Genomic DNA, 27347 nt, shown 5'->3' on the forward strand with positions numbered 1-27347 from the left:
CAGACAGATAGATGGTTGGATAAATATACTATCAAACAGATGGATAGACAGACAGATGGATAGATGGATGGATAGACAGACGGATGGATGGATGGATGGATGGATGGATGGATGGATGGATGGATGGATGGATATACTATCATACAGATGGATAGATAGACAGACAGATGGATAGATGGTTGGTTGGTTGGTTGGTTGGTTGGTTGGTTGGTTGGTTGGTTGGTTGGTTGGTTGGTTAGTTGGTTGGTTGGTTGGTTGGATGCATGGATGGATAGATGGATGATATACTATCATACATACAGATGGATGGATAGACAGACAGATAGATGAATAGATGGATGGATATATCATACAGACAGATGGATGGATAGACAGACAGATGGATAGATGGATATACTATCATACAGACAGACGGATGGATGGAAAACTATAATACAGATGGATGGACAGACAGACAGATAGATGGTTGGATGGTTGTATGGATGGATGGATGTAAATACTATCATACAGATGGATAGACAGACAGACGGATAGATGGTTGGTTGGATGGATGTATGGATGGATAGATGTAAATACTATCGTACAGATGGATAGACAGACTGATAGATGGTTGTATGGATGGATAAATGTAAATACTATTGTACAGATGGATAGACAGACAGACGGATAGATGGTTGGATGGATGGATGTAAATACTATCATACAGACAGATGGATGGATAGACAGACAGATGGATAGATGTAAATACTATTGTACAGATGGACAAACAGACAGATAGATGGTTGTATGGATGGATGGATGTAAATACTATCATACAGACAGATGGATGGATAGACAGACAGATGGATAGATGGATATACTATCGTACAGATGGATAAACAGACGGATAGATGGTTGGTTGGATGGATGTATGGATAGATAGATGTAAATACTATCATACAGATGCATAGACAGACAGACGGATAGATGGTTGGTTGGATGGATGTATGGATGGATAGATGTAAATACTATCGTACAGATGGATAGACAGACTGATAGATGGTTGTATGGATGGATAAATGTAAATACTATTGTACAGATGGATAGACAGACAGACAGATAGATGGTTGGATGGATGGATGGATGTAAATACTATCATACAGACAGATGGATGGATAGACAGACAGATGGATAGATGTAAATACTATCGTACAGATGGATAAACAGACAGATAGATGGTTGTATGGATGGATGGATGTAAATACTATCATACAGACAGATGGATGGATAGACAGACAGATGGATAGATGGATATACTATCATACAGACAGACGGATGGATAGACAGACAGACGGATAGATGGTTGTATGGATGGATGGATGTAAATACTATCATACAGATGGATAGACAGACAGACGATAGATGGTTGTATGGATGGATGGATGTAAATACTATCATACAGACAGATGGATGGATAGACAGACAGATGGATAGATGGATATACTATCATACAGACAGACGGATGGATAGACAGACAGACGGATAGATGGATGTATGGATGGATAGATGTAAATACTATCATACAGATGGATAAACAGACAGATGGATAGATGGTTGGATGGATGTATGGATGGATAGATGTAAATACTATCATACAGATGGACAGACAGACAGATGGATAGTTTGATATACAAACATACAGACAGACACAGATGGATATACTATACAGACAGACGGATGGATAGACAGACAGATGGATGGATGATGGATGGATGGATATACAATCATACAGATGCATAGACAGACAGACGGATAGATGGATATACTATACAGACAGATGGATGGATAGACAGACAGACGGATGGATGTAAATACTATCATACAGATAGACAGACGGACGGACGGATGGATAGACAGATGGATGTATGGATGGATAGATGTAAATACTATCATACAGACGGATAGATGGATATACTATACAGACAGATGGATGGATAGACAGACAGACGGATGGATGTAAATACTATCATACAGATGGATAGACAGACAGACGGATGGATGTAAATACTATCATACAGATAGACAGACAGACGGACGGACGGATGGATAGACAAAGATGGATGTATGGATGGATAGATGTAAATACTATCATACAGATGGATAGACAGACAGACGGACGGACAGATGGATAGAAGGGTGGATGAACGGACTTGAAAGTTCCCTCTTTTTAAAGGACCAGCAGAGCATTCCCCAGGTGTGGAGAATGAGGAACCCCTAAGGAACTCTTCACTGTCCTGCAGCTTCTATCTACTGCATTCAGATTGCTCGACAATTTCCTCATGCTTTTGGGCGTTAAACTGCAAAACATGTAAAGACATAGAAAGGATGTAACGAGCAGATACCAACTGTATGAGTAATGAAGATAAAGCGCTTCATAAACTGCCACGAAAAATTCAAAAGTTACGGCGGAACCTGAACGAGCGGGGCTTGTCCCTGCGTCAGAGAGAGTTCCCTTATCGATTGGCTGCTCCTTGTGCAACGAGGAGGCGTATAAAATAGACACTTTTAAGGAATTTCACAGACATTTAGTGGGTTACACGGCGTGGAGGCTGGCTGAAAGATTATCGCGTATAATTTTCGTCAATCTCAAGCGAACAACATGCAGAGCTGCGCTAAATCCTGGCGTGTTGTCATCAGCAGGTCGATGAACGCTCGCGTGCCGCATAGGAATATCAGCAGCAAAGGGGATGTTTTTAAGAAACTTCAAGGTTTAACCGCAGATGTGTCTGCAAATGTGCGCTTTATGGGCACCTCACACGTTTTGTGGTCCAGAAAGATTGAAAGAATTCTGCCGAGACACGATGATTTCTCTGAAAGACACATTGGACCGGGTGACAAAGAGAAAAGAGAGATGCTCAATACTCTTGGACTTGAGGTAAGACTAATTTATTCGAACTTAAACAGCATATTTTAACTTATATACCTGACCGCTAGCCTATTTAATCGCTTTATGTCAGCATTTTACTCGCATCTTAAACTTTGTAATGTGCAACAATTTTAGCGGTTTTTGTTGATAATAAAAATTCTGAACAAATCAATAGTTTATATTTTGATTTTGATTTCAGTCAGTCGCCCAGCTTATAGAAAACACAATTCCCGCATCCATCCGCCTGGGAAGAAGTTTGAAAATGGACGATCCTGTGTGTAAGTTGCTCTTTACTCCTCTCGGCAGCTGCAGACAGAGGACACACGTGTCGTTTGTTGTTGTGAATTCATCATATATTTGCATTGACTGTCTGTGAGGCAAACCGCGAGGTTACATTTCATTTAAGCGATATTTAAAAACTATGTGCGGCGTCAGATTTTAGGGCAGGGGAATTATTAATTCCATTAAGCCCTTCTATCAAATATATATTTTTATTTCGAAATATTTCGAATTAGGGTTTTCTAACGGACCAGACTCTAACAAAGGAGTCTATCTGAGCGAGGAATGTAGGTTACACGCTCTTTGTGTGCCAATAGACCTTACTGGAGTGTTTTTCACCGTTAAGTCTTCCTTTGAACATATTTGGAGTTGTTTTTGCGGAGCCCGGCGAGCAGCACCAATCTCCTGACGCCCTCAGCCGATGCCAATAGGATGACAATTAGAGTGTAAAGTTCAGCGTCACACGGCCAGTTTGATCTGGTTAGCAGTAGCATTACATCACGCGTGCACCGCTCAACATATAACTTTGCGGAACATTTGACAGTTTAATGGCAATAACGACGAATAACAGGCAGAACTTTGAGATTTATTGTCAATTATATCGTCTAATAGTTATTTCAAATACATTTACTATAAAAAGCGACGATTTGCACACACACACAAACAATATAGTACACCGGAGTGTACATAACGTTTTAATTTTATTTTCTGCAAACAATACTAATATTAAAATGTAAAATCACATTTTTTTTATGTTAAGGCATCTATGCAGATGTAAAAAAAAAAAAAGTCTCTATTTGAAGAGCAGTATGCTTATGCCAACATAACACCACTCACTAGACTGTTCCCCTCCCCAAATCATTATAAATGACAAAATTAGGGTTTTAAAAACTATACATCATTTATTATAGTTACTATGAGGTTTGACATATGGCAGGAGTCAGTTTTCTCCTCTGCTTGTGTGTGTCTTTAATGAAGTAAGCCATGCTGAAGCTGATGGGGGGGCTATACTGGATTCTGCTGGTTCAGCTGCACAGAGCTTGGTCTGCAAATTCACTGCTCAACAAGAATGCACTGCTTTGGCTCTCTAAACTTTCCCTTTTGTAGTTTTTATTCATATATTTTTTTATTTATTGTTTTAAAGCAAATTTTACACTGACAAACACTATATATATATATATATATATATATATATATATATATATATATATATATATATATATATATATATATATATATATATATATATATATATATATATATATATATATATACATCAAACAGCTGCCTGCTTCATTGTCACACAAATATTGAGTGTAAAACTAAATGAACGCCCTGCAGACATGTTAGTGTTGGGGGGTGGGTCAGTAATGTGTATTTCTCTCTAGCTGTTTTTACTACAGCATTATCTTTGCCCTGCTCAGTTGCTGCGTTGCTAAGCTGCAACACAATGCCTCGGGAATTTGCAAGTCTCTGTATGAACCGGCTCCAGTGCCCTCGAACTACAGCCATTAAACTTAGCTACCTAGCCATCAGGAAATGTCCCATATGTGCCCTTTATTGACCTTTTTGCTACTAAATTATAAACTGCAAAAACGCTTGGTTCATTTATTAATCCGTGAGATCGTGTGCTCTTGTATTATTCATCAGGACAATGTAGGTCATACCGTGTAAAATATACCAGGTGTATCACACTATGTGTGAAGGCAATTGTTTAGTACTTATTATATGAGTCATGTGAGAAGCTTCTTAAAAATATTGAGGCACAGTCACTTGTAAAATTGAAGCTAATTTCAATTTGATGCAACACAAACCATAAGGGTGTTTTTGTTTATGGAAGGAACTTAAATATTAAAGACCTACCCTTTGTTTCACAGACAAGGCTTAAGCCTAGTCCCAGACTAAAACGCATGTTTGAGCTGTCTTAACTGAAAGAAACTTGCACTTACATATCTTAAAGGGTTAGTTCACCTAAATAATGAAATCTCTGTCATTAATTACTCGCCCTCATGTCGTTCCATACCCGTAAGACCTTTAGAACACAAAGAAAGATATTTTCGATTTCTGAAAGTTAGTAAAGACATTGTTAAAATTGTTAACATGACTACAGTGGTTCAACCTTAATGTTACGAAGCGACAACAATACTTTTTGTGTGCAAAAACAAAACAAAATTAATGACTTTATTCAACAATTTCTTTATTCAGTAACAATGTCTTTACTACCTTTCTGAGCCGTGAAAGGTGCAATGACGTTGCTGCCTGTGTGTGGTTCAGAAACCTCTAAGGTGATGATACACGGGGCAACGTTTTGAGCAATGTTGCCGTCAATGGGCAACCTGATGAGACATAGGGTAACGAACAGTTGGCAGTAACCAATCAGAGAGGAACAAATCTTTTGCCAACCCAATAAATACTTTATTATAATCAATTGTTAGGCACTTTTTCAACTTTTCAAATATTTTCTATATGGGAAAAGGGAGAAGAGCGAGTTTGGCAAAACGCGGATTCGAACCCGTGTTGATTGCGTCAAAAGACACTTTCATGTGCCATACTCCCTACAGCTTACACCACTACAGATGTTACACAGACTGCATCCTTTTAGTATTTAACTGAAAACATTCAATGGCTAAATTACAGCCTACGCACATTCAATTGGACACCTGTTGGTATTTTATGCATTAAATGAGGTAAATTCCCTGTTTTGGGTTGACACATGACAACTTACCAGCGTAAAATATATAAGTTCACTCTCCTTTTCTTCGCTCCACTGCCGCTGAGAGGCCGACATCTTGTTTGAATTTTTTCTGAAATCTCCAAGCCGGTCATGTAATCGGCTGCTAGCATTCTGACTGGAGGATCTCAAAAAATTGCCCACGAATTTGTTGCTCATTATCAATAGGATAGTACCCAAGCAACGTTGCTCGGCAACATTTCTCAAAAAGTTGCCTTGTGCATCATCACCTTTATTGGATTTCATCAAAAAAAAAAAAAATCTTAATTTGTGTTCCAAAGATGAACAAAGGTTTTACGGGTTTGGAACGACATGTAATTAATGACAACATTTTCATTTTTGGGTGAACTAAGCCTTTAAGATATGTCAGTGCCATTTGTTTTGTCTCAAGATGCACAGCAGTAATGTTTTTTTCTACGGCATGTTTATAAAAGCTACTTAAATGTCGTAATTGAACTAAGGCCTAATCCTGGCTTAATCTAAGCCCTGTCTGTGAAACCAGGCCATGATCATCTTTTAGTCAAATCAGTCAAATTCTTTCATGACGATATTGACTTCTCATGATAAAAGCAACTGCTACATGCTCAAAGTATGCAAGCACTGTTTAATTAATCTAGGGAGTTTTACACACAGTTTGTTTTGATCCGTAATCTCAGATATCCAAATCATTCTTATCTTTATACTTAATTACCACAGGTGAGAATGAAATTCTTGACTCACTCCAAAAGATTGCATCGAAGAACAAGTTGTGGAGGTCCTATATTGGAATGGGCTATTATAACTGCTCCGTCCCACAGGTCATACAAAGAAACCTGCTTGAGAATTCGGGATGGTATGTATATCTTTTTTTTTTTTCTTTGAAGCATTTTTCACCTTTTTCACCTTCTGGTGGAGCAAAGCCAAAAAGCGGACTAAGGAATCTATTTTGACACGCATCAACCCTTTTTCACTAATTGGACTTAAAATTTACAGCCACAAGCTAGAACACTTTGTTCATTAGTTTCTCATGGTCCATACAGTTCTAGGCTCAAAGCAAATTGCATTTTGCTGATTTTTATTGCATAAATGAGTAGCATCAGATAAATCTTGTGACTCAAGCTGAAGGTCTTTGGTTAGCGTTTTAGTGAGTTTTTGTGTTTTCTATAGGGTTACTCAGTACACACCGTACCAGCCTGAGGTCTCTCAGGGGCGTCTGGAGAGCTTGCTCAATTATCAGACTATGGTTTGTGACATCACGGGAATGGCAGTAGCCAATGCATCATTGCTGGATGAAGGTACTGCCGCTGCAGAGGCCATGCAGCTCTGCAACAGGTTAGTGAACTAACTCCTGGAAACACCTGTGAAGAACAAAATGCTGTTTTATCAAGGAGGAGTTTATAGTCTATTAGCCAACACTTGAACAAGCACATTCTGTTCTTTGGCATGCAGGATGGCAAATCCCCAGGGCTGGGAGTGATAATTAACACTCACCTTTTCCTTTTCAAAGGCAAAACAAAAGAAGAACATTCTACATTGACCCACGCTGCCATCCTCAGACTATTGCAGTTGTGCAAACCAGAGCCAAGTAAGGCAGTTCACCAATTTATAGAATAAAACTTTATAAAACTGTCTACTTATCTGTCTCTCTCTATTCAATTCAAAATTGCTTTATTGGCATGACTGTAAATAACACAATATCGCCAATGCTTGAAATATATGTACATAAAGTAAAAAAAATAATAAAAATGTTAGAAGAAAATATTATAACGTAACTTAAACTTAAATAAAGTGTAACGTGTGAACATTTTGATACCACAGTCTCTGCTGTCTCTCAGGCTGTGGCACATCCACATAGATGTCTCTCTTATTGATCTGAATTATCTCTCCTGTCCTACAGTGAGCACACACCCTTTGCTCTCTGGGTAACCAGCTTCAGCTTCCTGTGTCTGCCGGTCTCAATAGCTAGTCTGTGCTCACTATGCCTCTGACACTCTGGAGATCGGTCTCTCTCTGTCTATCTCTCTATCAATCTCTCCATCTATTTATCTCGACTGATTAAATGTTTGTATCCTTTAGTTACATTGGTGTGAAGACCGTTCTCAAGCTTCCTCATGAGATGGACTTCAGTGGGAAGGATGTTAGCGGTGTGCTCTTCCAGTATCCAGACACTGAGGGCAGGGTGGAAGATTTCACTGCACTTGTTGATCAGGCCCACAAGGGTGGTGTATGTACCTCTCACCTCTCTATGTCATTATATAATTCACATTTACATTTTAGGTTTTACATAATCATTAACCTCACAATCATTTACTCAACATTTGAATACTTTCTCTTGTGGAAAACAAAAGGAGAAGAATTTGAAGAACACACTGTTCTGTTCTTACTACTAAATAAGTTAGCTATCAGTTACTGATGTCTGACCTAGTGTGATGGCAAGTTTGAATATGTTGAAGTGAGATTTGAATGTTTCCTCAAAATATCTCCATCTGTGTTCCATGTAAAAAAAGAAAGTCATTCATGTTTGTAACGACATGGGGGTGACTTATCCTTTTAAGTTTCCTCTGTTCCCACTACAAAATCTATTTTTTTTTTTTTTTGTATACAGATGCATTATATCATATGATTAATACAGCAGTGCTGGGTAGTTACTGATTACATGTAATCTGGATTACATAATTAGATTCCAAAAGTGGTTGTAATTAGATTATATTACATTTCAAACACTTGTAATCAGACTACAGTTACTTTTTTATTGATCACATGATTACGTATTATTCACACAATGGTACTATATCATTCATAATTGATTGATTCTCCTTTATTCTTTTTCATGTTTTACATTTTCCTCTCTAAAAAAAAAAGCATATTGTTTGTATACATTCACAAAGTCTAGTTCTGTGAAAATTGCACACATAAACCACCCATTAGTCAGGTGGCAGTAATTATATGGAAAATTGAGAGGCCACAAAACATTTGATGCCTGGATTTAAAGAAATCATTTCACTTTTGAGTATTTTAGCAACTGCATATCAAATCAACTCCTGACAAACACATTCATTATTATTATTTGAATTATCACTCCGTAAGTCATTTCAACCTGTATTTGGGATTTTTTTTTTTTTCTCTTTCAAACATTAATATATTTTTTTCATTATTTTAAAGTGATTTTAATTTAAAATTTTTATGGTTTATTTAATTAATAGCTTTTCATTAAACTCACAAAACCCCTGCAGTTCCCTTATGCAATGTAATGTAATATTTAATGCACTTCATGTTGTTGATAACAAAGATTGGAATATATTTACTTTTTCTTTGTATTTTTATATCAGTATGGTACAAGATTATCCTATTCAATTCAATGTGATAAACGAGTTAGGTCAAAACTAATCTAAAATTAATCAAAAAGTAGTCTGATTATATTACCTATAATGCGTAATGTAATGGAATACATTACCAACTACAATTTTTGTCATGTAATTTGGAATTAGTAATGGATTACATTTAAGTAATCTACCCAGCATGGTTCATACATGATTAAAGCACCAGATTGTGATCCAGTTCCATTGTTTTTTTTGTTTTGTTTTTTTCCCCCCAAAGGCACTAGCTTGCTGTGCCACAGACTTGCTAGCACTCTGCGTGTTGCGTCCTCCGGGTGAGTTTGGAGTTGACATCGCTTTGGGCAACTCTCAGCGCTTTGGAGTTCCTCTCTGCTATGGTGGGCCTCATGCTGCGTTCTTTGCAGTCAAAGAAAATCTGGTCAGGATGATGCCAGGAAGGATGGTTGGAGTGACCAGGTGAGTCTGTCCTTTTTATAGTCTCAAGGCCTTAATGTAGTTTGCCTCATCAGTGTTGGTATAAACTGTCCAATGTTTCCTGTTACAGAGATGCAGCTGGTAAAGAGGTTTATCGTCTGGCTCTCCAGACCAGAGAGCAGCACATCCGCAGAGACAAAGCCACCAGCAACATCTGCACTGCTCAGGTATAGCTGTATAACTCAAGGGTGTCCAAACTCAGTCCTGGAGGGCTAATGTCCTGCAGAGTTTAGCTCCAACTTGCGCACCTTACTGGAAGTTTCTAGTTTGCCTAATTAGACCTTGATAAGCTGGTTCAGGTGTGTTTAGTTGGGGTTGGAGCTAAACTCTGCTGGACGGTGGCCCACCAGGAGCAGGATTGGGCACCCCTGGCTTAACTAATCTGAAAATGTATGTGTGTACGTGTACAGCTATCTTTGTGAGGACCGATTTGAGATTTAGACCATCGGAGTGAGGAAAAAGTGAGGACATTTTGGCTTGTCCTTACTTTCTGAGACCCCTTTAAAGGCCTGTTTGAGGGTCAACATTTGGTTTTAGGGATAAGGTTAAACACACAGCATAACCAGTGAGGCTCATTCTTGTGTGTTACGCAGCATGCTTGAGCTTCCGCAAGAGGTTTGTTCATTGAGGTTCGGTTGAGCTTCTGTTTATGTTCACTGATCAATGTTTATATGTGAGTAAAAGCCTAAATTAAATCTGTTCATCATAAAAAGTAATTGAGTCTCTTCAGAAAATTGACTAATCCACTCAATTCATATGGATTAGTTTTCCGATCTCTTTATGAAGTTTTTGAAGCCTCAAAGTTTCAATTGCATAGCTGTCTAATATGGAGGGAGGGAAAGCTCTCAGATTTCATCCAGAAGATCTTCATTTGCATTCCAAAGATGAATGAAAGTCTTAGGGTTTTGGAACGACCTGAGGGTGAATAATTAATGACAGAATTTTCATTTTGGGGTGAACTAACCCTTTAAGGGTAGGTTTAGGGTAAGGGTTCGAGTTGGGCACCTAGTTGTGATGGGTAGGGTTAGGGTAAGGATCTAGAGTTGGCATTGTCAATGAATATCCTCACAAAGACGGCTGTGTAAGAATGTTTGTGTATAATTTGTGAAGTTGTACATCTGTACTAAATTTTAATGTCTTTAAACTCAGGCTCTTCTTGCAAACATGGCTGCCATGTATGCATTGTATCATGGTCCTCAAGGATTGAGGCACATTGCAGAGAGAACCCACAATGCAACGTTGATTCTCGCTGAGGGCAAGTCGTTTGACTCCTGTTTATTCTTTTTATAAGAATTTTATAGGGATTTTTGTGATACTGAGTGCTTCTTGTTGTTATAATAGGGCTGAAAAGAGCTGGGCACAAACTCCAACATGAGAACTTCTTTGACACACTGAAGATCAATTGTGGTGTGGCCGGCAAGGACATCTTAGAAAAAGCTACGCAGCGGGAAATCAACCTACGGTTGTACAGTGATGGAGTGGTGAGACCTGTGAAAATGTTAAAACACAAATAGACATATTTTATTTTATTATTCATTTATTTAATGTTTTTAATTTATTGATGTGGTTTTAGCTTGGAGTGTCTCTGGATGAAACTGTCACTGAGAGAGACTTGGACGATCTGCTCTGGATCTTCGGGTGTGAATCATCAGCTGTAAGTACTTGCCTGATTCAGAAAGATTTTAATTGTTGCTAAAACTCTCTGAAAGTCAAAGTCTTCGTTCCCTTATGAGATCATCTTTTTGACCTCTATCAGGAACTTATTGCTGAGAAAATGAGTGAGCGAACAAAAGGATTGCTGGCAAGCCCTTTCAAGAGAACCAGCAAGTTTCTCACCCATCCAGTGTTTAACAGGTTTGTTTCAATGCTAGCTATTGCTTTCAACAAATCTCTTGCTACAACTGTGTGGATATGCTTTTTTTCTGTATCATAATTACTTGTACTGCTTTCAATTTCAGTTATCACTCAGAGACCAATATTGTACGTTACATGAAGCGCCTGGAAAATAAGGATATTTCTCTCGTACATAGTATGATTCCATTGGTAAGTTAAAAAAAAAAAAAAAAAAAAATGTATCACAGAGTTTACTTTAAGGTTTATCCCGTGTGATGATTTTTCATAAAAACATCACAGTAACACAGACTCTGCTTTTGAATCCAGGGCTCATGCACAATGAAGCTGAACAGTTCCTCTGAGCTCATGGTGAGTCAGTATTGCTCTGCTCTTTTAGAAGAGCCCTCCTTTTTACTCATTCTTTTCTCTGACATCGCCTCACTTCAACCAATCAGGTCTGCATTTATCAAAAGCATTGCGAGCTAAGTTGATCGTACAGACCATTTGTTCCAATAGTTCTACGATCTACTTAGGATTTCGATGCTTTTCAGAAACTCAGCCCTGATCTTTCAATTGTTTCACTGTAATCTTTTCACAACAGCCAATCACCTGGAGAGAATTTGCAAACATTCACCCCTTCGTGCCATTGGAGCAGGCTGAAGGTTATCAGCAGCTCTTCAGGCAGCTTGAGAGAGACCTTTGTGAGATTACAGGATATGATAAGATCTCCTTTCAACCAAACAGGCAAGTGTCTTACCTGAAATTGCTGCTACAATGTCAAGCATATGATTAATTCTAATTGCAAACAACAGTGGTCTTGTAGTTGACAAATCTAGTGTCAGCATGACTCTGTTTCATTCAGGTTTCTTTGGCTGATAAGTTTGGGGGTGTGTACACATCTCTATGTTCTGCTTGGTTGACACTTTAACAGGCTCATTAGTATACTGTACTCTTGGCCAAGAGCAATCTTTGAACTCTGTTGTGCTGAGGCAGAAAGGTTACATGATGCTATTGATTTCTTTGTTCTGTAGCGGCGCGCAGGGGGAATATGCAGGCTTGGCTGCAATCAAAGCATATCTGAATTCCAAAGGAGAATCTCATAGAACAGTGAGTATCATCCTGCAGTGAAGTGCCCCTATCATTTAACCTTAAATGTCATGCTCGACCTCAGAGCCTTTTTAAAAACATACTTGACCTCTGAGGTATCAGGTTGACCCGTCATGACTTTTACCCCCACCCCGCACAGGTGTGCATTCATTTAGGTACCTACATTGGGACACTGTATAGTTATAAATAATATAATCTAACCTTAACAGAAAACTTGCATTTGTACAATAAAAAAAAATTATGTCTTTTGTCTTTTACAAATGATGTCCACAAAAGGAGGTTTGGGGAGATTTTGTGTGTATGTGTATACACACAGACACATTTATTTCATTTTATTATTTTGAAAGACTTCCAAAAATATGAAAGCACTTAAATATGTTATCTATCAGTGATTTCACTCCTGACAAAAATAGATTTAGATTCAGAATATAAATTCAGCAACTGTAGTACTCATACTGCACTACCTACAAACGTTAATAAAAGGAAAGTAAACGATTCATGAGTGATGCAAAAAAAATGTAATGTAAAAATGTAATGTAATTTTGCTGTTAAATTCTCCACAGTGTAAAGTAGAAAATACTCAGAGGTTTTTTTTGAACATGAGAGAAAAATTGCTGAAAAAGTGGCAGATTGCTAGTTGGGACTGGATAGAAGATCAGCGATAAGAACGTTTAGTCAAGTCATTGCTGTGTTTTGTAATCTGGCCTTTGTTTTTTATCATCTCCCTAATAAGCAGATCTTAGATAGCGGATGCAGCTCTTAAACCAGCCAAGGTTCAAACTGCCATGGTTGAGTAAATAGTCATCGAAAACAAGCACCCTGTTACAGGATTCTACTTCAGTGCAAGATTCCATATTTGGTGATTTTTTTTTTTTTTTTTTTTTTTTTTTTTTAAAGACTTGCAAGCCTTGGACGACGAGTTTGTCTATGGTGACCTACTGCAAATTGCATAATGTTAAATGTTTGGGCCACTGTGTCCTTAGTTCAGAACGTCTGCCATACAGTCTGTTATGGCATGTTGACATTTAATGATTAAGTGGACAGCACTTGATTCAAATTGAGTACACCCACATTAGAATTGTTATTTAACTCGCCCTCATGTCAATCCAAATGTCTTTTGAACATAAAAAGATACATAATGAAAGTAGACCTTGACTACTTGGCTCCATGAAAGTATTCCCTTTGGCTTCATGCAAGGAACACACAGAAATTTTTTTGACAAAAGTAATTTGCACAATATGTATAAGCTCAAATAAGACTTATGAAATATTGTCATCTTTCTTGATGTTGCAAGAGAGTGTATAAAAATATAAGCACAAAAAATAGGTTATGTGTATCTTAAAGGTGCCCTGGAATCAAAAATTGAATTTACCTCAGCATAGTTGAATAACAAGAGTTCAGTACATGGAAAAGACATACAGTGAGTTTTAAACTCCATTGCTTCCTCCTTATGTAAATCTTATTTGTTTAAAAGACCTCCAAAAAACAGGCGAATCTCAACATAACACCGACTGTTACGTAACAGTCGGGATCATTAATATGTACGCCCCCAATATTTGCATATGCCAGCCCATGTTCAAGGCATTACACAAGGGCAGGACGTCTGGATCTGTGCACAGCTGAATCATCAGATTAGGTAAGCAAGCAAGGACAATAGCAAAAAATGGCAGATGGAGCAATAATAACTGACATGATCCATGATATCATGATATTTTTAGTGATATTTGTAAATTGTCTTTCTAAATGTTTCGTTAGCATGTTGCTAATGTACTGTTAAATGTGGTTAAAGTTACCATCGTTTATTACTGTATTCACGGAGATCAGAGTCATGTCGTTATTTTCATTATTAAACACTTGCAGTGTATAATGTGTATAATGCACAAACACAACTTCATTCTTTATAAATCTCTCCAACAGTGTGTAATGTTAGCTTTAGCCATGAAGCACAGCCTCAAACTCATTCAGAATCAGATGTAAACATCCAAATAAATACTATACTCACATGATCTGACTCATGCATGCAGTATGTATGACGAACATCTTGTAAAGATCCATTTGAGGGTTATATTAGCTGTGTGAACTTTGTAAATGCACTGTATTAGAGTCGAGAGCTCAGGAGGGGCAGGGAGCGCGTGATTTAAAGGGGCCGTGCGCTGAATCGGTGCATAGTTAATGATGCCCCAAAATAGGCAGTTCAAAAAATTAATTACTAAAAAATCTATGGGGTATTTTTAGCTGAAACTTCACAGACACATTCAGGGAACACCTTAGACTTATATTACATCTTGTAAAAACTGGTTCTAGGGCACCTTTAAACAACCTGTAGATTTCCTTGGTTCGAAAAATAAAAGATTTTTGTTTTTGTCCATTTAATCTCCCATATTAAATCTGTTCTGGATTTGTTCAGGTCTGCCTGATTCCCAAATCAGCTCATGGAACAAACCCTGCCAGCGCACAGATGGCGGGCATGAAGGTTCAGGTGGTTGAAGTGGATAAAGATGGCAACATTGATGTGTCTCACCTTAAAGCCATGGTATGTACGATGAGTTAAAGTGTTTAGATTTGCATCACTTGTCAACAGGAAGCCTTTATCTTCTGTTAGAGAGCTATTTGCACTGATACACTTGTCTATGATAACATAATCTTACATAAGTGTTAAAGGTGTAAAGTTGTGTAATTTCTGCCCCACTAGCAGCACCAAACAAAATTGCGAAAATAATGATGAGATTCGAATCAGTTTCCTGAACGCACCTCTTGTCTGCCATTGATTAAGCAAACAAATAGTCCCAACTTTAAACTCACACATTGTTGCTGTCATGATGCTCAAACTGAGCAATGTTTTGAAAGCTCAGTGTTTATACTTTTTGGAGGGAATCAACCTAAGAATGGCTTGGTTGTGTCTCGGATGGGGAAAGAGTTTTAGCATCTAAAAAAATGACACTATTTGCCTTTAAAGAAGCACTTTACCACATGTTTTACTTGTGTTTTTCAGGTGGACAAACATAAGGCCAACTTGGCTGCCATAATGATCACCTACCCCTCCACCAATGGTGTGTTTGAGGAGAACGTCCGTGAAGTGTGTGAGCTTATTCATCAGAACGGTGGACAGGTGTACCTGGATGGTGCCAACATGAACGCACAGGTAAGATGAAGAACCGTAATGCTTTACAGTACTGAAGTCATCATTAACATTAGTTATGAAATAGTTAACTTGAACTAACAATGAACTACTTTTAGAGCATTTAACTTTACATTTTTACTTTAACAGTTTCATATGCATTATTAGTAAACTGTGCACCATGTTTAGTACATTTTTTACATTTATTAATATTAATTTAGAGTTACAGTAAGAGCTGTATTCACAGTATTATAATGGCTAAGGCCCTGTTTACACCCTGTCTGGTGTTAAGATGCGTTTTGGTCGATCGGATCACACATAGATGAGGGAACATTCCTGTTTTCACCTGGTGTTTTAATCTGTCTCTTTTGTCCACTTTCAACCACTTCTGTACTCATTTCTTTGAGGGGAGGGTGGGTAAATGTATGGACTTTTGCAGATGTTTAGATCTAATGGACAAAGTACAAGCAATTTACATATGAACATGACCGTAGATGACGGAAAAACGTTTGTTTCTGCTCTGACAGGACCAAGACGAACACGGTGAGTGTGTGTGTGTGTGTGTGTGTGTGTGTGTGTGTGTGTGTGTGTGTGTGTGTGTAGAAATCAGGAATGGTGACGAATGCACGTTTTTCATCTTCAAACCAAACTTGTTGACAAAGTTTAAATCCTGTCTGGCTTACGCACTTCCCATAATGTTTACGTGTTAGGTCAGCAGGTGGAAAGAAGGGGGTCTTTTCTGGTTGAAGCACTCAAACTACCACATGAGCGTCTACACCAAGAAAGCAATCCGGTTGAATGTGTTTTCAACTACCTCTGGAAGTGGTCAAAAGTGTACGAGCTTAAAGCGTTTTAGACCCCGATTATACCTGTATTTAGCATCTTCCACTTCTGATCCGATCGACCAAAACGCATTTTTAAATCCAGGTGTAAACAGGGCCTAAGAGTTTTAGATTAGATGTGCATTTTATGGATTGGTCATGTTGTTTATTTTTGATTCAGGTTGGATTATGTCGACCAGGAGATTATGGCTCAGATGTTTCTCACTTGAATCTCCACAAAACCTTCTGCATTCCTCATGGTGGTGGCGGCCCTGGGATGGGACCAATCGGAGTGTAAGTGTTTTGATGTGAACAGACCTTCCCTATGGCATCTGTACCAGAAATGTTGATCTGTTGAATCCAGTTAACCTAATTGCTTTTACCTACAGGAAACAGCATCTTGCCCCCTTCCTGCCTAGTCATCCAGTGGTGAACATTCAGTTCACTAATGCAGGAAGTTCTTTGGGCACCATCAGCGCTGCTCCCTGGGGCTCCAGCGCTATCCTGCCCATCTCATGGGCTTACATTAAGGTCAGCACTCCCTCTGCATTTTTTTTTTGTCTTACCTTTTGAATAATAGGGATGTACTGATATTAACAGTGACCGTTACAGACTAATTATTTGAATTAAGTATGGCTGATTACATTTCTATACTATTCATTTGCCTAAATGCATTAAAAATACTAAAGTAATTTTAAATCCTACATGTGAATTTGGGCATCACAACGTTCAAGATTACATTGTTAATAAATTAGTGATTTTGAAAGTCCTTTTTAAATGTAAAAATCAGAAAATGAGCTGAACAATACCAAGCTAATACAAATAAAAAAAAAGTAATAATAATACTGGCTTATAATATTATTTTCCCTTCCATTCAACAGATGATGGGTTCAAAGGGTCTTGGTCACGCTACAGAGGTGGCCATTCTTAATGCCAATTACATGGCTAAAAGACTGGAAAACCACTACAAAATTCTTTTCAAGGGCTCTAAAGGTTGGCGTTACTGAATGAAATGTGTTTTTTTTTTTTTTTTTTTTTTTTAAAATCTTAAAAATGAACTGAAATACCTCACAAACGTTTCTGATTATTTTGCAGGATTTGTTGCTCATGAATTTATTTTGGACGTGCGGCCTTTTAAAAAGTCAGCAAACATTGAGGCAGTTGATGTAGCAAAAAGACTGCAAGATTATGGTAAAAAGAAAAACAGACATTTAAAGCAGGTTATTTCATGGATGACAATTTACTAATTTTATGCAACCTTTTATGACAGGTTTTCATGCACCGACCATGTCATGGCCTGTGGCTGGAACTCTAATGATCGAACCCACGGAGTCCGAGGATAAGGCCGAGCTCGACCGCTTCTGTGACTCGCTGCTGGCCATCCGACAGGAAATCGCAGACATTGAAGAGGGCCGGATGGACTCTAGGGTTAATCCTCTCAAGGTGAGCGTTTAACTCAATGGAACATTCCTTGTCAGCAGCGTCTGTGGAGCTTTACAGTGATGCACTTGAGTTTGTGGAGCGCAGAACTATTTGTATTCCTCTTGCCAACTCAAATTAGACTTATTTATGTACAGAAGAAATAATAAAAGTGCTTCTCATTTCTGTTTTTAAACCCTGCATATTGCCTTGCCCCATATAACTTTAATTTTGTCTTGCTTGTGTCATCCAAAGATGGCTCCTCACTCATTGGCCAGTATTACCTCGAGCACATGGGACAGACCTTATTCCAGAGAGTATGCTGCTTTCCCAATGGTGCGTAGCTTAAATCAATGTAAAATACAGACTCCTTGCTCAAAACAAATGCGTTCTTATTAATTCAGTTTTAAAATGTATGTTATTACAGCCTTTTGTGAGACCTGAGACCAAATTCTGGCCCACAATCTCAAGAATCGATGACATTTACGGTGACCAACACCTCGTCTGCACCTGTCCACCAATGGACGCCTACGAGTCTCCATATGAAGAAAGGGCTTCCTCGTGACCTCATTACGCAATGACATGCTTCTTCATCCAAATGAACCATTCCCATCAAATATGATCATACGTTCTTCCCTGTGATTTCTTTTCTTCGGTACGTTCACTGTGCCTCAGATTTCCTTTTGCATACAATGCACAAATAGCTGGCCTCTTCTCCTCTGTTACTCTACTAAAACAATCCAAATCTGATTCAGATACTGTAATCAACCTGTATAGGGGTTCATTTTTGTTGTTGTTTTTATATTTTTATTCACTGTATAAAAATATTTGGGTGTTTTTGGTCTGTATCTAGGCATAACTTACTGGCACTGTTCGCAATGTTAACATTAATTTTATAGATGTAATGTAAGTTTTCTAATTATTTAAGAAATAGATCCTATTTGTAGCAATTTAATAAATATTTTAAAAGGAACCTTGGTTTACATGATATGAAAAGCAATAGTAAAGTCACACAACCAGCAGATGCTCTAATTTGAAATGGAGTTAAGCTGTTTCGTACTGATCATCATTTCTCTTTTTCCATAAATTTCCAGTCACTATTCCTAAGAATAAAAGCAGTCCGAGGTTTCGGTTTGAAGCAAATTTTTTCCAGCAGTCCTCAGGTCTGTTGATGTCCACAGCGTAAATCTGTAGAACACACACAAAAAAACCTTTTTATTTCAGAGATTTTCTCAGCAAATATTGATATGCAGGTAATTTGATAAATATGATAATGATAGATGATAATCTAGCATATCATGCAATTAATTTTATTTTTAATACCAAATTTTTCATTACATTTACTGCTCCACTACAGTGAATTGGAGCTGTTATGAAAAAAATGGCTTATTATTTTGGAATGCTATTTTTTTAATATATATATAAATTAGTGTTTGTACAACTAATAAATTTACTACTGAACAAGTAGCTGGGAAAAAAAAAAAAAAAAAAAATTAAACCTTCATTTTGACCATTTTCCAAGGTAACCATTTTTAATGGGGTATTTAAATAGGATATTATTTTACTATTATTAGATTAAATATTTATTAAGATCATTCCAAGCATATGCATTGTTTACAGCTGACAATCATGTGACTGACCAAGTGAGCAGCACATTCCTGTGGGTCAGTAGGATCACAGAACTCGCTCCTCCACCATAAACAAATTGCCATCCGAATGCATGAATTTTATCACTGGTGCCATGCAAATCTATTTTTTACAGGCATCCACATGACCATCCAAATAGGGCTAAAGGCTTAATTTTTTGTAAGCCAAGGCAGGCTACTGTTATCAAGTAGAGTCTGTCTTGCTCACCTGATGTGCGAGATGAATAGCTACTGCAGACACTGCACAATAGTAGGGCAAAGTCTGGTCAGCATTAACTCCTGCTAGAACCAGCCCTGACAACATCACCCCTGTAAAGCCACTCAGCCACAGTTTGGTGTTCTCCTGGAACCTCAGAGCTGTAGACTTTACCCCCACTTTTAAATCATCATCTTTGTCCTAATCATGAAGAGGAGATGAATCAGAAAAGTTGTACACTACGCACATATTTATGTTAGGGTGTGATAACTAATCGGATACTGTACCTGATGGGCATAGATTGTGTCATAAATCAATGTCCACATGACACCAGACGCATAGAGAGGTAAACACACAGACCAGTCACATAATCCCTTCACAGCAGACCAACCCAGAAGAGCACCCCAGTTAAAAGTGAGACCTACAGGAGGAACAAATTATGCACAGAATGTTCAGTCTAAGTACTTATATATGTGTATATATAGCAGTAATATGGAAGAGAGGGGTTTGAGAAAGATCACACACCTAAAACAAACTGTGGCCAGTATGTGATTCTCTTCATAAGAGGGTATGTGACCACCAGCGACAAAGAAGCAGCTCCAAGAGCTATGCTAGAGAGAGATGGGAAGTCACATTTTATCAGAAATTAAAGTTGGCAAGAAAGAGAAATTCTAATCATCTTTTCTTCTTATTGTGACGTATCTGAAAGAAAGTGCTTCTCCAACCAGAAAAAAAATTGTAGGGACTTGATTTTGTCCATCGGGAATTTATCGGATCGTTGATGTTTGCTAATAGAGTGCAACAGTCGTGTTCCAGAAGTAAAAACTCAATTTTTCAAACATTTTTTCAGTTGGGAAATTGAGTTTTAACAATAACTTAAAGGTGATCTAAGCGATGTCACACGTCTTTAGGCCAAAACATTTTTTGTCACATACAGCAAACATCTCCTCACTATCTGCTAGCTGCCTGTCCCCTGAACACACTGTAAAGAAACGCGGTCTCTGTAGGGAGGGTCTAGCTAGCCTCTGTTTTGTTTGACAACACTTCGAATGTCAACAGGAAGTTACTCCGCCCAGGATCGCTTGGAGCACCTTTAAAGACAAACCTACTGTAAGCTACAAGGTTGTTAATCAGTGGTATTTGGATCCGTTGAAGTCATCAGCCTGCATTATTCTCAACTTTAAAAAAAAAAAAAAAAATAATAAAAAATGAAATGAAATGAAAATGTTTTAACCAAGTTTAACAATGAAATTTGTGGTAAAAAACTACATTACCCATAACGCTGTACAAAAATTCCACCAATCGAGTCGAAACAAGCAAATTGTGCAAAAAGAGCATTTAGCTCCGCCCACGAAGCACTGCAAATGACATAAATGGCTTCGCAAAGCACGTAAATATGCATATTTTGCAATAAAAAATAGATATATTTATATTATATAATGAAAATTTTAAATGCGCAGTTTTGTATTTCTTCATTGTTTTTAACTTAATTATGCTGTTCATATGCTTCATGGGACTGTAGCTCTTTCCCTCACAATAGCAGTTTTGTCACAGTCATGTACACAGTCTTGTACCTTTGTATTTTTGTCCAATTTTCAAATACTTTTTTGCTTCAAATCAAAATTTTAATGTTATGACTCACCTTGTAGATGGTTGGTTTTGTTCATGGCTTATAACGCTTTAACAAAGACTTTTTTAAATCCCCATAGGAGAAATGAAAGGGGAAAAAATACTTCCGAAATCAACGCCACTGAAAATGGGGGCGGGTACTGTTGTACTATTGCTACGATCACGTTATTGTCCCACCCTCGCGCCATTAAACACATCATCAGAGAAGAGATATCATTGTGAGGGGGAACGAAAGTGAATGTTTTTGATTAAAGATTATGAGGGCACATTAATTTAAAATATTAATATTAATAAATATTGCAATGTTCTATTAAAATAAGTCAATTTTGATGTCATGGTGACTATAAAGATATAGTATTAAAATTCTTATTAGTATAATATTGACTTGAAAGTAAAAATTCTAACCCAATTGTTGGCAAAATACATAAATAACTATTGTGAACAAACCCCCCCAGTAAAATATGAATTACCTGTAGTAATTGAGGCAGAGCAGGACCCCCAGTGCTAAACTCAGCTGGCCTCCGAGGAAAACCAGAGCCTGAAACTGTGTGATCTCCCCTGATGCAATGGGCCGAGTGGCTGTCCTTGACACCTACCAGAAATATGACATACCCCAACATCAGATTCCAACAGCTGCCAAGATCAAATCCAGATTTGATATTTTGAGAAATGCCTCAGTGTTTTTTTTATGTCCATGCAATGAAAGTTAATGAAATTAACCAACATTCTTCAAAATATCTTCTTTTATGTACAGTGCATCCAGAAAGTATTCACAGCGCTTCACTTTTTCCACATTTTGTTATGTTACAGCCATATTCCAAAAGGGATAAAATTCATTATTTTTTCCTCAAATTCTACAAACAATACCACATAATGACAATGTAAAAGAAGTTTGTTTGAAATCTTTTAAAATTGATTAAAAATAAAAAATGAAAAAAAATCACATGTACATAAGTATTGACAGCCTTTGCCATGACACTCAAAATTGAGCTCAGGTGCATCCTGTTTCCACTGATCATCCTTGAGATGTTTCTATTGATTGGAGTCCACCTGTGGTAAATCCAGTTGATTGGACATGATTTGGAAAGGCACACACCTGTCTATATAAGGTCCCACAGTTAACAGTGCATGTCGAGCACAAACCAAATCATGAAGTCCAAGGAATTGTCTGTAGACCTCTGAGACAGGATTGTATCGAGGCACAGATCTGGGGAAGGGTACAGAAAAAAATTCTACAGCATTGAAGGTCCCAATGAGCACAGTGGCCTCCATCATCCATAAATGGAAGAAGTTAGGAACCACCAGGACTTTTCTTGGAGCAGGCCGCCCGGCTAAACTGAGCGATCGGGGGAGAAGGGCCTTAGTCAGGGAGGTGACCAAGAACCCAATGGTCACTCGGACAGAGCTCCAGCATTTCTCTGTGGAGAGAGGAGAACCTTCCAGAAGAACAACCATCTCTGCAGCACTCCACCAATCAGGCCTGTATGGTAGAGTGAACAGACGGAAGCCACTCCTCAGTAAAAGACACATGACAGCCTGCCTGGAGGACTCTCAGACCATGAGAAACAAAATTCTCTGGTCTGATGAAACGTCACAATAAGAAGATGATTTAGAATTTCCCTTTCTTGCCATTGGTAAGCCTCTGTCTGCTTTTCTATGTTTTCTCTGCTTCATGTTTGTAGGCCGGGTCTTACAGTCTCTAGTGTTTGATTGTTGAAAAAGTTTGGTATTTAGTATTCACGTCTAGGCCTTCTCTTCTTAAAACCACGTACCTGTGACTCTTGTTGGGGATTAATGTACAAGTACTAATATATTCCCTGTTTAACAAGGTGGCGTAGTGACTTAGTTTGTTTCCCTTTCCAACCATGCCACTCACTACATAGGCGTAAATATTTAATTAGTTTAATATTCTAATAATTCAATACATTTACTTTATAGACATCCTTCTCTGATTTATCCATTCTGCTCTGTGTTTGCTCTGTTGTTGGTATCAAAGCATTTTATAGAGTAGCCTACGAGTACAAGTAGCCTACACAAGCACAGTATCAGTTTCCGTAATATTTTCGAAATTCATAACTTTATAAACATATCTGCAAACTCAAAAGAGGTGTAAAAGATGTGTAGGAACTAAGTTGTCGTAGGGGGGTCTGGGGGCATCGTCCCCCAGAGGAGATTTTTGTGATTTTTAACATGTAAACGAAGCATTCTGGTGCACTCTGACAAGAAAATAAAGTGAAAAGTAAAAAAAAACCCCAAAAAAACCTCTTCAGATCTACACGATTCACATAAATGACGTATTTTGATTAAAAATGGCTAATTTCGCTGTAAAGTGACTAGTTTGCAGGTATGATAAATTAGAAAACCGAATAGAGCCAAAAGTCTGGAAACACATATTTTTCCATACTCTCTTTTTTTCCATACTTTTCCAGACCTGGAAATTACTTGAATCAAATTCCATACTTTTCCAAACTGCGTATGAACCCTGCTACAGTGAAGCATGGTGGTGGCAGCATCATGCTGTGGGGATGTTTTTCAGTGGCAGGAACTGGGAGACTAGTCAGGATCGAGGGAAAGATGAATGCAGCAATGTACAGAGACATCCTTGATAACCTGCTTCAGAGCACTCTGGACCTCAGACTGGGGTGAAGGCTCATCTTCCAACAGGACAACGACCCTAAGCACAGTGCCAAGATAAAAGGAGTGGCTACGGGACACCTCTGTGAATGTCCTTGAGTGGCCCAGCCAGAGACCAGACTTGAACCCGATTGAACACCTCTGGAGAGATCAGAAAATGGCTGTGCACCGACGCTCCCCATCCAACCTGATGGCGCTTGAGAGGTCCTGCATAGAAGAATGGGAGAAACCGCCCAAAAATAGGTATGCCAAGCTTGTAGCATCATACTCAAAAAGACTTGAGGCTGTAATTGGTGCCAAAGGTGCTTCAACAAAGCATTGATCAAAGGCTGTGAATACTTATGTGGTGGTTTTTTTTTTTTAATTTTTTTTATAAATTTGCAAGGATTTCAAACAAACTTTCATGTTGTCATTATGAGGTATTGTTTGTAGAATTTTGCGGAAAATGAATTTAATCCCTTTTGGAATAAGGCTGTAACATAACAAAATGTGGAAAAAGTGAAGGGCTATGAATACTTTCCGGATGCACTGTACAGTACCACAGAAGAAAGTCATACAGGTTTGGAACGTTTAAAGGGTTAAACGTGTTAAAATACATTTTGGTCCAAAAATAACAAACTACGACTTTATTCAGCATTGTATTCTCTTCCGGGTCTGTTGTCAATCCGGGTTCACGACTCCGCAGTGTTACGTAAGACGTAAGACGCTGATGACGTGTTATCCGGTGCGCCCGAGCTTTGTTTACAGTCTGACGGATACGCACGCTGTATTCAAGCTATTCTACATTGTTTGTATTTTGGTATTGCTATATTTTTTAAAATGGTGCGTAAGTGTGTATGTCGTGGATATCCTAATCGCCAAAAACGACGTAAAAGTGCATTACCAACAACGACAGATGAAAGGATTCAATGGAATCAATTCAATGGAAAGGATACTGAAAGAGAATACAATGCTAAATAAAGTTGTAGTTTTTGTTATTTTTGGACCAAAATGTATTTTTGATGCTTCAAAAACTTCTAACTAACCCACTGATGTCACATGGACTACTTTGATGATGTTTTTATTACCTTTCTGGACATGGACAGTATACCGTACAAACATTTTCAATGGAGGGACCGAAAGCTCTCTGACTAAATCTAAAATATCTTAAACTGTGTTCCGAAGATGAACGGAGGTCTTACGGGTTTTGAACGACATGAGGGTGAGTCATTAATAACATAATTTTCATTTATGGGTGAACTAACCTTTTAAGTCTTCCATTTGCGTTTGATATCCAATCAAATTAATTCTCATCATCTGACACTGTTTATAGAGAATGTTACACCAAAGGCACAATTGCTTTGGCATGCTGACACAGGTAAGATAAGAAGAGGTTAGGCAGAGTCTTGACCAGCAGATGGCAATGCTGAAATTTACACCACTAGTGGAATGGAAATCCACTACATCAGATGTTCTCAGATAATGGGCAAAAACAAAAGATGACTTTTTGGGACTGAGAAAAGAACATTATGAGGGGAAAATAATGTCACAATAAGGAAGAAAAGACTATTGCAACTTCCATTTCATGTTGAGTTTGAATTCATGTACTCATACCTTTCTGTCAAAGTCTTTATCCCACATGTCATTGATAGTGCATCCAGCTCCTCTCATAAGCAAAGCTCCGACACCGAACAGCGCAAGCATGCTCAGATCAGGAAGGCATCCTGGGTCTGCCGCCAGCCCAATACTCCACGTGCAAGGCAGATACAGCAGCCATGTTCCTACAAGAACACATAATTCATATTTTAACAAAACACAGAAGAGCTTGTAATGTCCTGGGTAGCGTTTCCCAAAAGCATCGTAAGCCTAAGTTGATCGTAGCTCCATTGGTTTCAATGGAGCTACGATCAACTTAAGCTTACGATGCTTTTGGGAAACGCTGCCCTGGATTTGATCGAGCATCCTGGATAATTGAACATTGTGTCTTCTATGCAGCTGGGAGGCATTTGACATAAGCTCACCAATGGGTTTGTCCAGTCTCATCAATCTGAGGTACGGCTGAACGAACGCTGGGGCTGCGTTGACAATCCCAGCAGGTGTGAGGCTAAAAAACCTTGTGCCATAGTTGTGACCTGCCAGTGAAGGAGACCATATTCTCTGTTTGTGATCATCACTTTTGTTAAAGCAGGATCCAGGCTGACAGAAGGCTGTGATGATGTTTTCATGCTGTCTTCTGAGACTTGAAAAACGGGCAGAGCAGATCTGTGGTAGATTCCTCTTCACTACATGTGGCTTAAGCAGTGTCAGTAGTCTGGTGCACATCATTTTGTCTGTTGAGCTGTCATGACCGACATTTAGTAAGAGATGTCACGACTGCAAAGTAGCGAGGCGCTTCATTGTCTACTTTCATTCATGTGTAAATGAGGGACCTCTTCAGGAACAATAAACCTGACAAAACAAACAGCAGAGAACACAATACACCGTATTCAGTACAGATTACTGACGAGTCATGAAAACGCCAAGTAGAGTGAATAAGGCTTTTTCTTGTAAAATTGTGTGCCAGTATTCTGTAAGTGTAATCAAACTTAAGATATTTTTACATTTTTAAATAATTCACACCTTACTATTACAACTGAAATGTCTCCCTGATTGATCAACCAAAGTTGTTGCAAACAGCAGCCAGCATCGCTAATATGTCATGTCCGGGAAGAAAATTACAGCTCAGTCATGTCAATGATGTGTTCCTATTAAAACGTTTTTAAATCATTCATTTCTATTTGACATATTGAACTTACAGCGTTCTTTGACAGCTGAACAATTTTGAAGTCCTTTGCATTGTGTGCGCCGATGTCGTGTTCCTCCTGAAACGTTTGTTTTCTGTATGGTTCCGCCTGTTTGGTGGCTTAATTTAGTATGCTTGTTGTCTTTTATATTATTCAGTATTTGTAAGCAACAATTTAAGATGACATTTGAAGAAATATCACTGTCAACAGATGCTATAAAACATTTGGTATCATGAAATATGCTTTAATAAAAAGTTACTTGAAAGCAATACGTTTCATTCAAATTAAAATGTCATGTAGTAGAAGTGTAATGACTGTTCATAATAAGTATGGTTGTGTCTTTGCTTATATAAGCACTATAACAAGATATAATACATTAATATGTTATTATAACATGATCATAAATGAACCAGCCAAACATGCCACTGAAAATGACTTATGTAGAGACAAAAATACTTATGTGGTGAATTCCTCGT

General features: G+C 38.1%; 2 protein-coding genes across 3 annotated transcripts; one reads left to right on the forward strand and one right to left on the reverse strand.

The window, feature by feature from the left end:
* The first annotated feature begins 2471 nt into the window (after positions 1 to 2471).
* On the forward strand, positions 2472 to 18977 carry gldc (glycine dehydrogenase (decarboxylating)). The gene is made up of 25 exons (XM_048189352.1): positions 2472 to 2914; positions 3105 to 3183; positions 6612 to 6747; positions 7062 to 7226; positions 7402 to 7479; positions 7971 to 8118; positions 9492 to 9688; positions 9777 to 9873; positions 10856 to 10961; positions 11048 to 11187; positions 11280 to 11360; positions 11463 to 11560; positions 11665 to 11749; positions 11867 to 11908; positions 12141 to 12283; positions 12571 to 12646; positions 15054 to 15179; positions 15639 to 15788; positions 16767 to 16879; positions 16975 to 17116; positions 17467 to 17578; positions 17681 to 17776; positions 17856 to 18028; positions 18260 to 18340; positions 18432 to 18977. The coding sequence occupies exons 1-25, from the start codon at positions 2639 to 2641 to the stop codon at positions 18567 to 18569; spliced, it is 3078 nt and encodes a 1025-aa protein (XP_048045309.1). The 5' UTR covers positions 2472 to 2638; the 3' UTR covers positions 18570 to 18977.
* coq2 (coenzyme Q2 4-hydroxybenzoate polyprenyltransferase) lies at positions 18940 to 27036 on the reverse strand. 2 transcript variants are annotated; one of them, XM_048189354.1, is made up of 8 exons: positions 26884 to 27036; positions 26110 to 26536; positions 25703 to 25869; positions 21946 to 22067; positions 20372 to 20457; positions 20134 to 20267; positions 19859 to 20047; positions 18940 to 19192 (listed from the first exon to the last, which is right to left on the reverse strand). In XM_048189354.1, exons 2-8 carry the CDS (start codon positions 26411 to 26413, stop codon positions 19049 to 19051), a joined length of 1146 nt encoding a protein of 381 aa, XP_048045311.1. In that variant the 5' UTR covers positions 26414 to 26536; positions 26884 to 27036; the 3' UTR covers positions 18940 to 19048. The 2 variants fall into 2 exon arrangements, with proteins under 2 accessions (XP_048045311.1, XP_048045312.1); XM_048189355.1 differs by lacking the exon at positions 26884 to 27036 and adding an exon at positions 26708 to 26859.
* Positions 27037 to 27347: the final 311 nt, after the last annotated feature.

The sequence above is a fragment of the Megalobrama amblycephala genome, linkage group LG4 (genome assembly GCF_018812025.1).
Source record: "Megalobrama amblycephala isolate DHTTF-2021 linkage group LG4, ASM1881202v1, whole genome shotgun sequence".
NCBI classification, from domain to species: domain Eukaryota; kingdom Metazoa; phylum Chordata; class Actinopteri; order Cypriniformes; family Xenocyprididae; genus Megalobrama; species Megalobrama amblycephala.

Excerpts from the sequence above, each read along its gene's own strand:
- gldc (XM_048189352.1), top strand. The coding sequence starts at position 2,639 with ATGCAGAGCTGCGCTAAATCCTGGCGTGTTGTCATCAGCAGGTCGATG. Across the intron at positions 8,119-9,491 it reads ATCAGGCCCACAAGGGTGGT|GCACTAGCTTGCTGTGCCAC; the intron begins GTATGTACCTCT and ends TTCCCCCCAAAG. Across the intron at positions 18,341-18,431 it reads AGTATGCTGCTTTCCCAATG|CCTTTTGTGAGACCTGAGAC; the intron begins GTGCGTAGCTTA and ends ATGTTATTACAG.
- coq2 (XM_048189354.1), bottom strand. The coding sequence starts at position 26,413 with ATGATGTGCACCAGACTACTGACACTGCTTAAGCCACATGTAGTGAAG. Across the intron at positions 22,068-25,702 it reads ATAAAGACTTTGACAGAAAG|GTGTCAAGGACAGCCACTCG; the intron begins GTATGAGTACAT and ends TATTTCTGGTAG. Across the intron at positions 19,193-19,858 it reads CTATTCATCTCGCACATCAG|ATTTACGCTGTGGACATCAA; the intron begins GTGAGCAAGACA and ends TGTGTTCTACAG.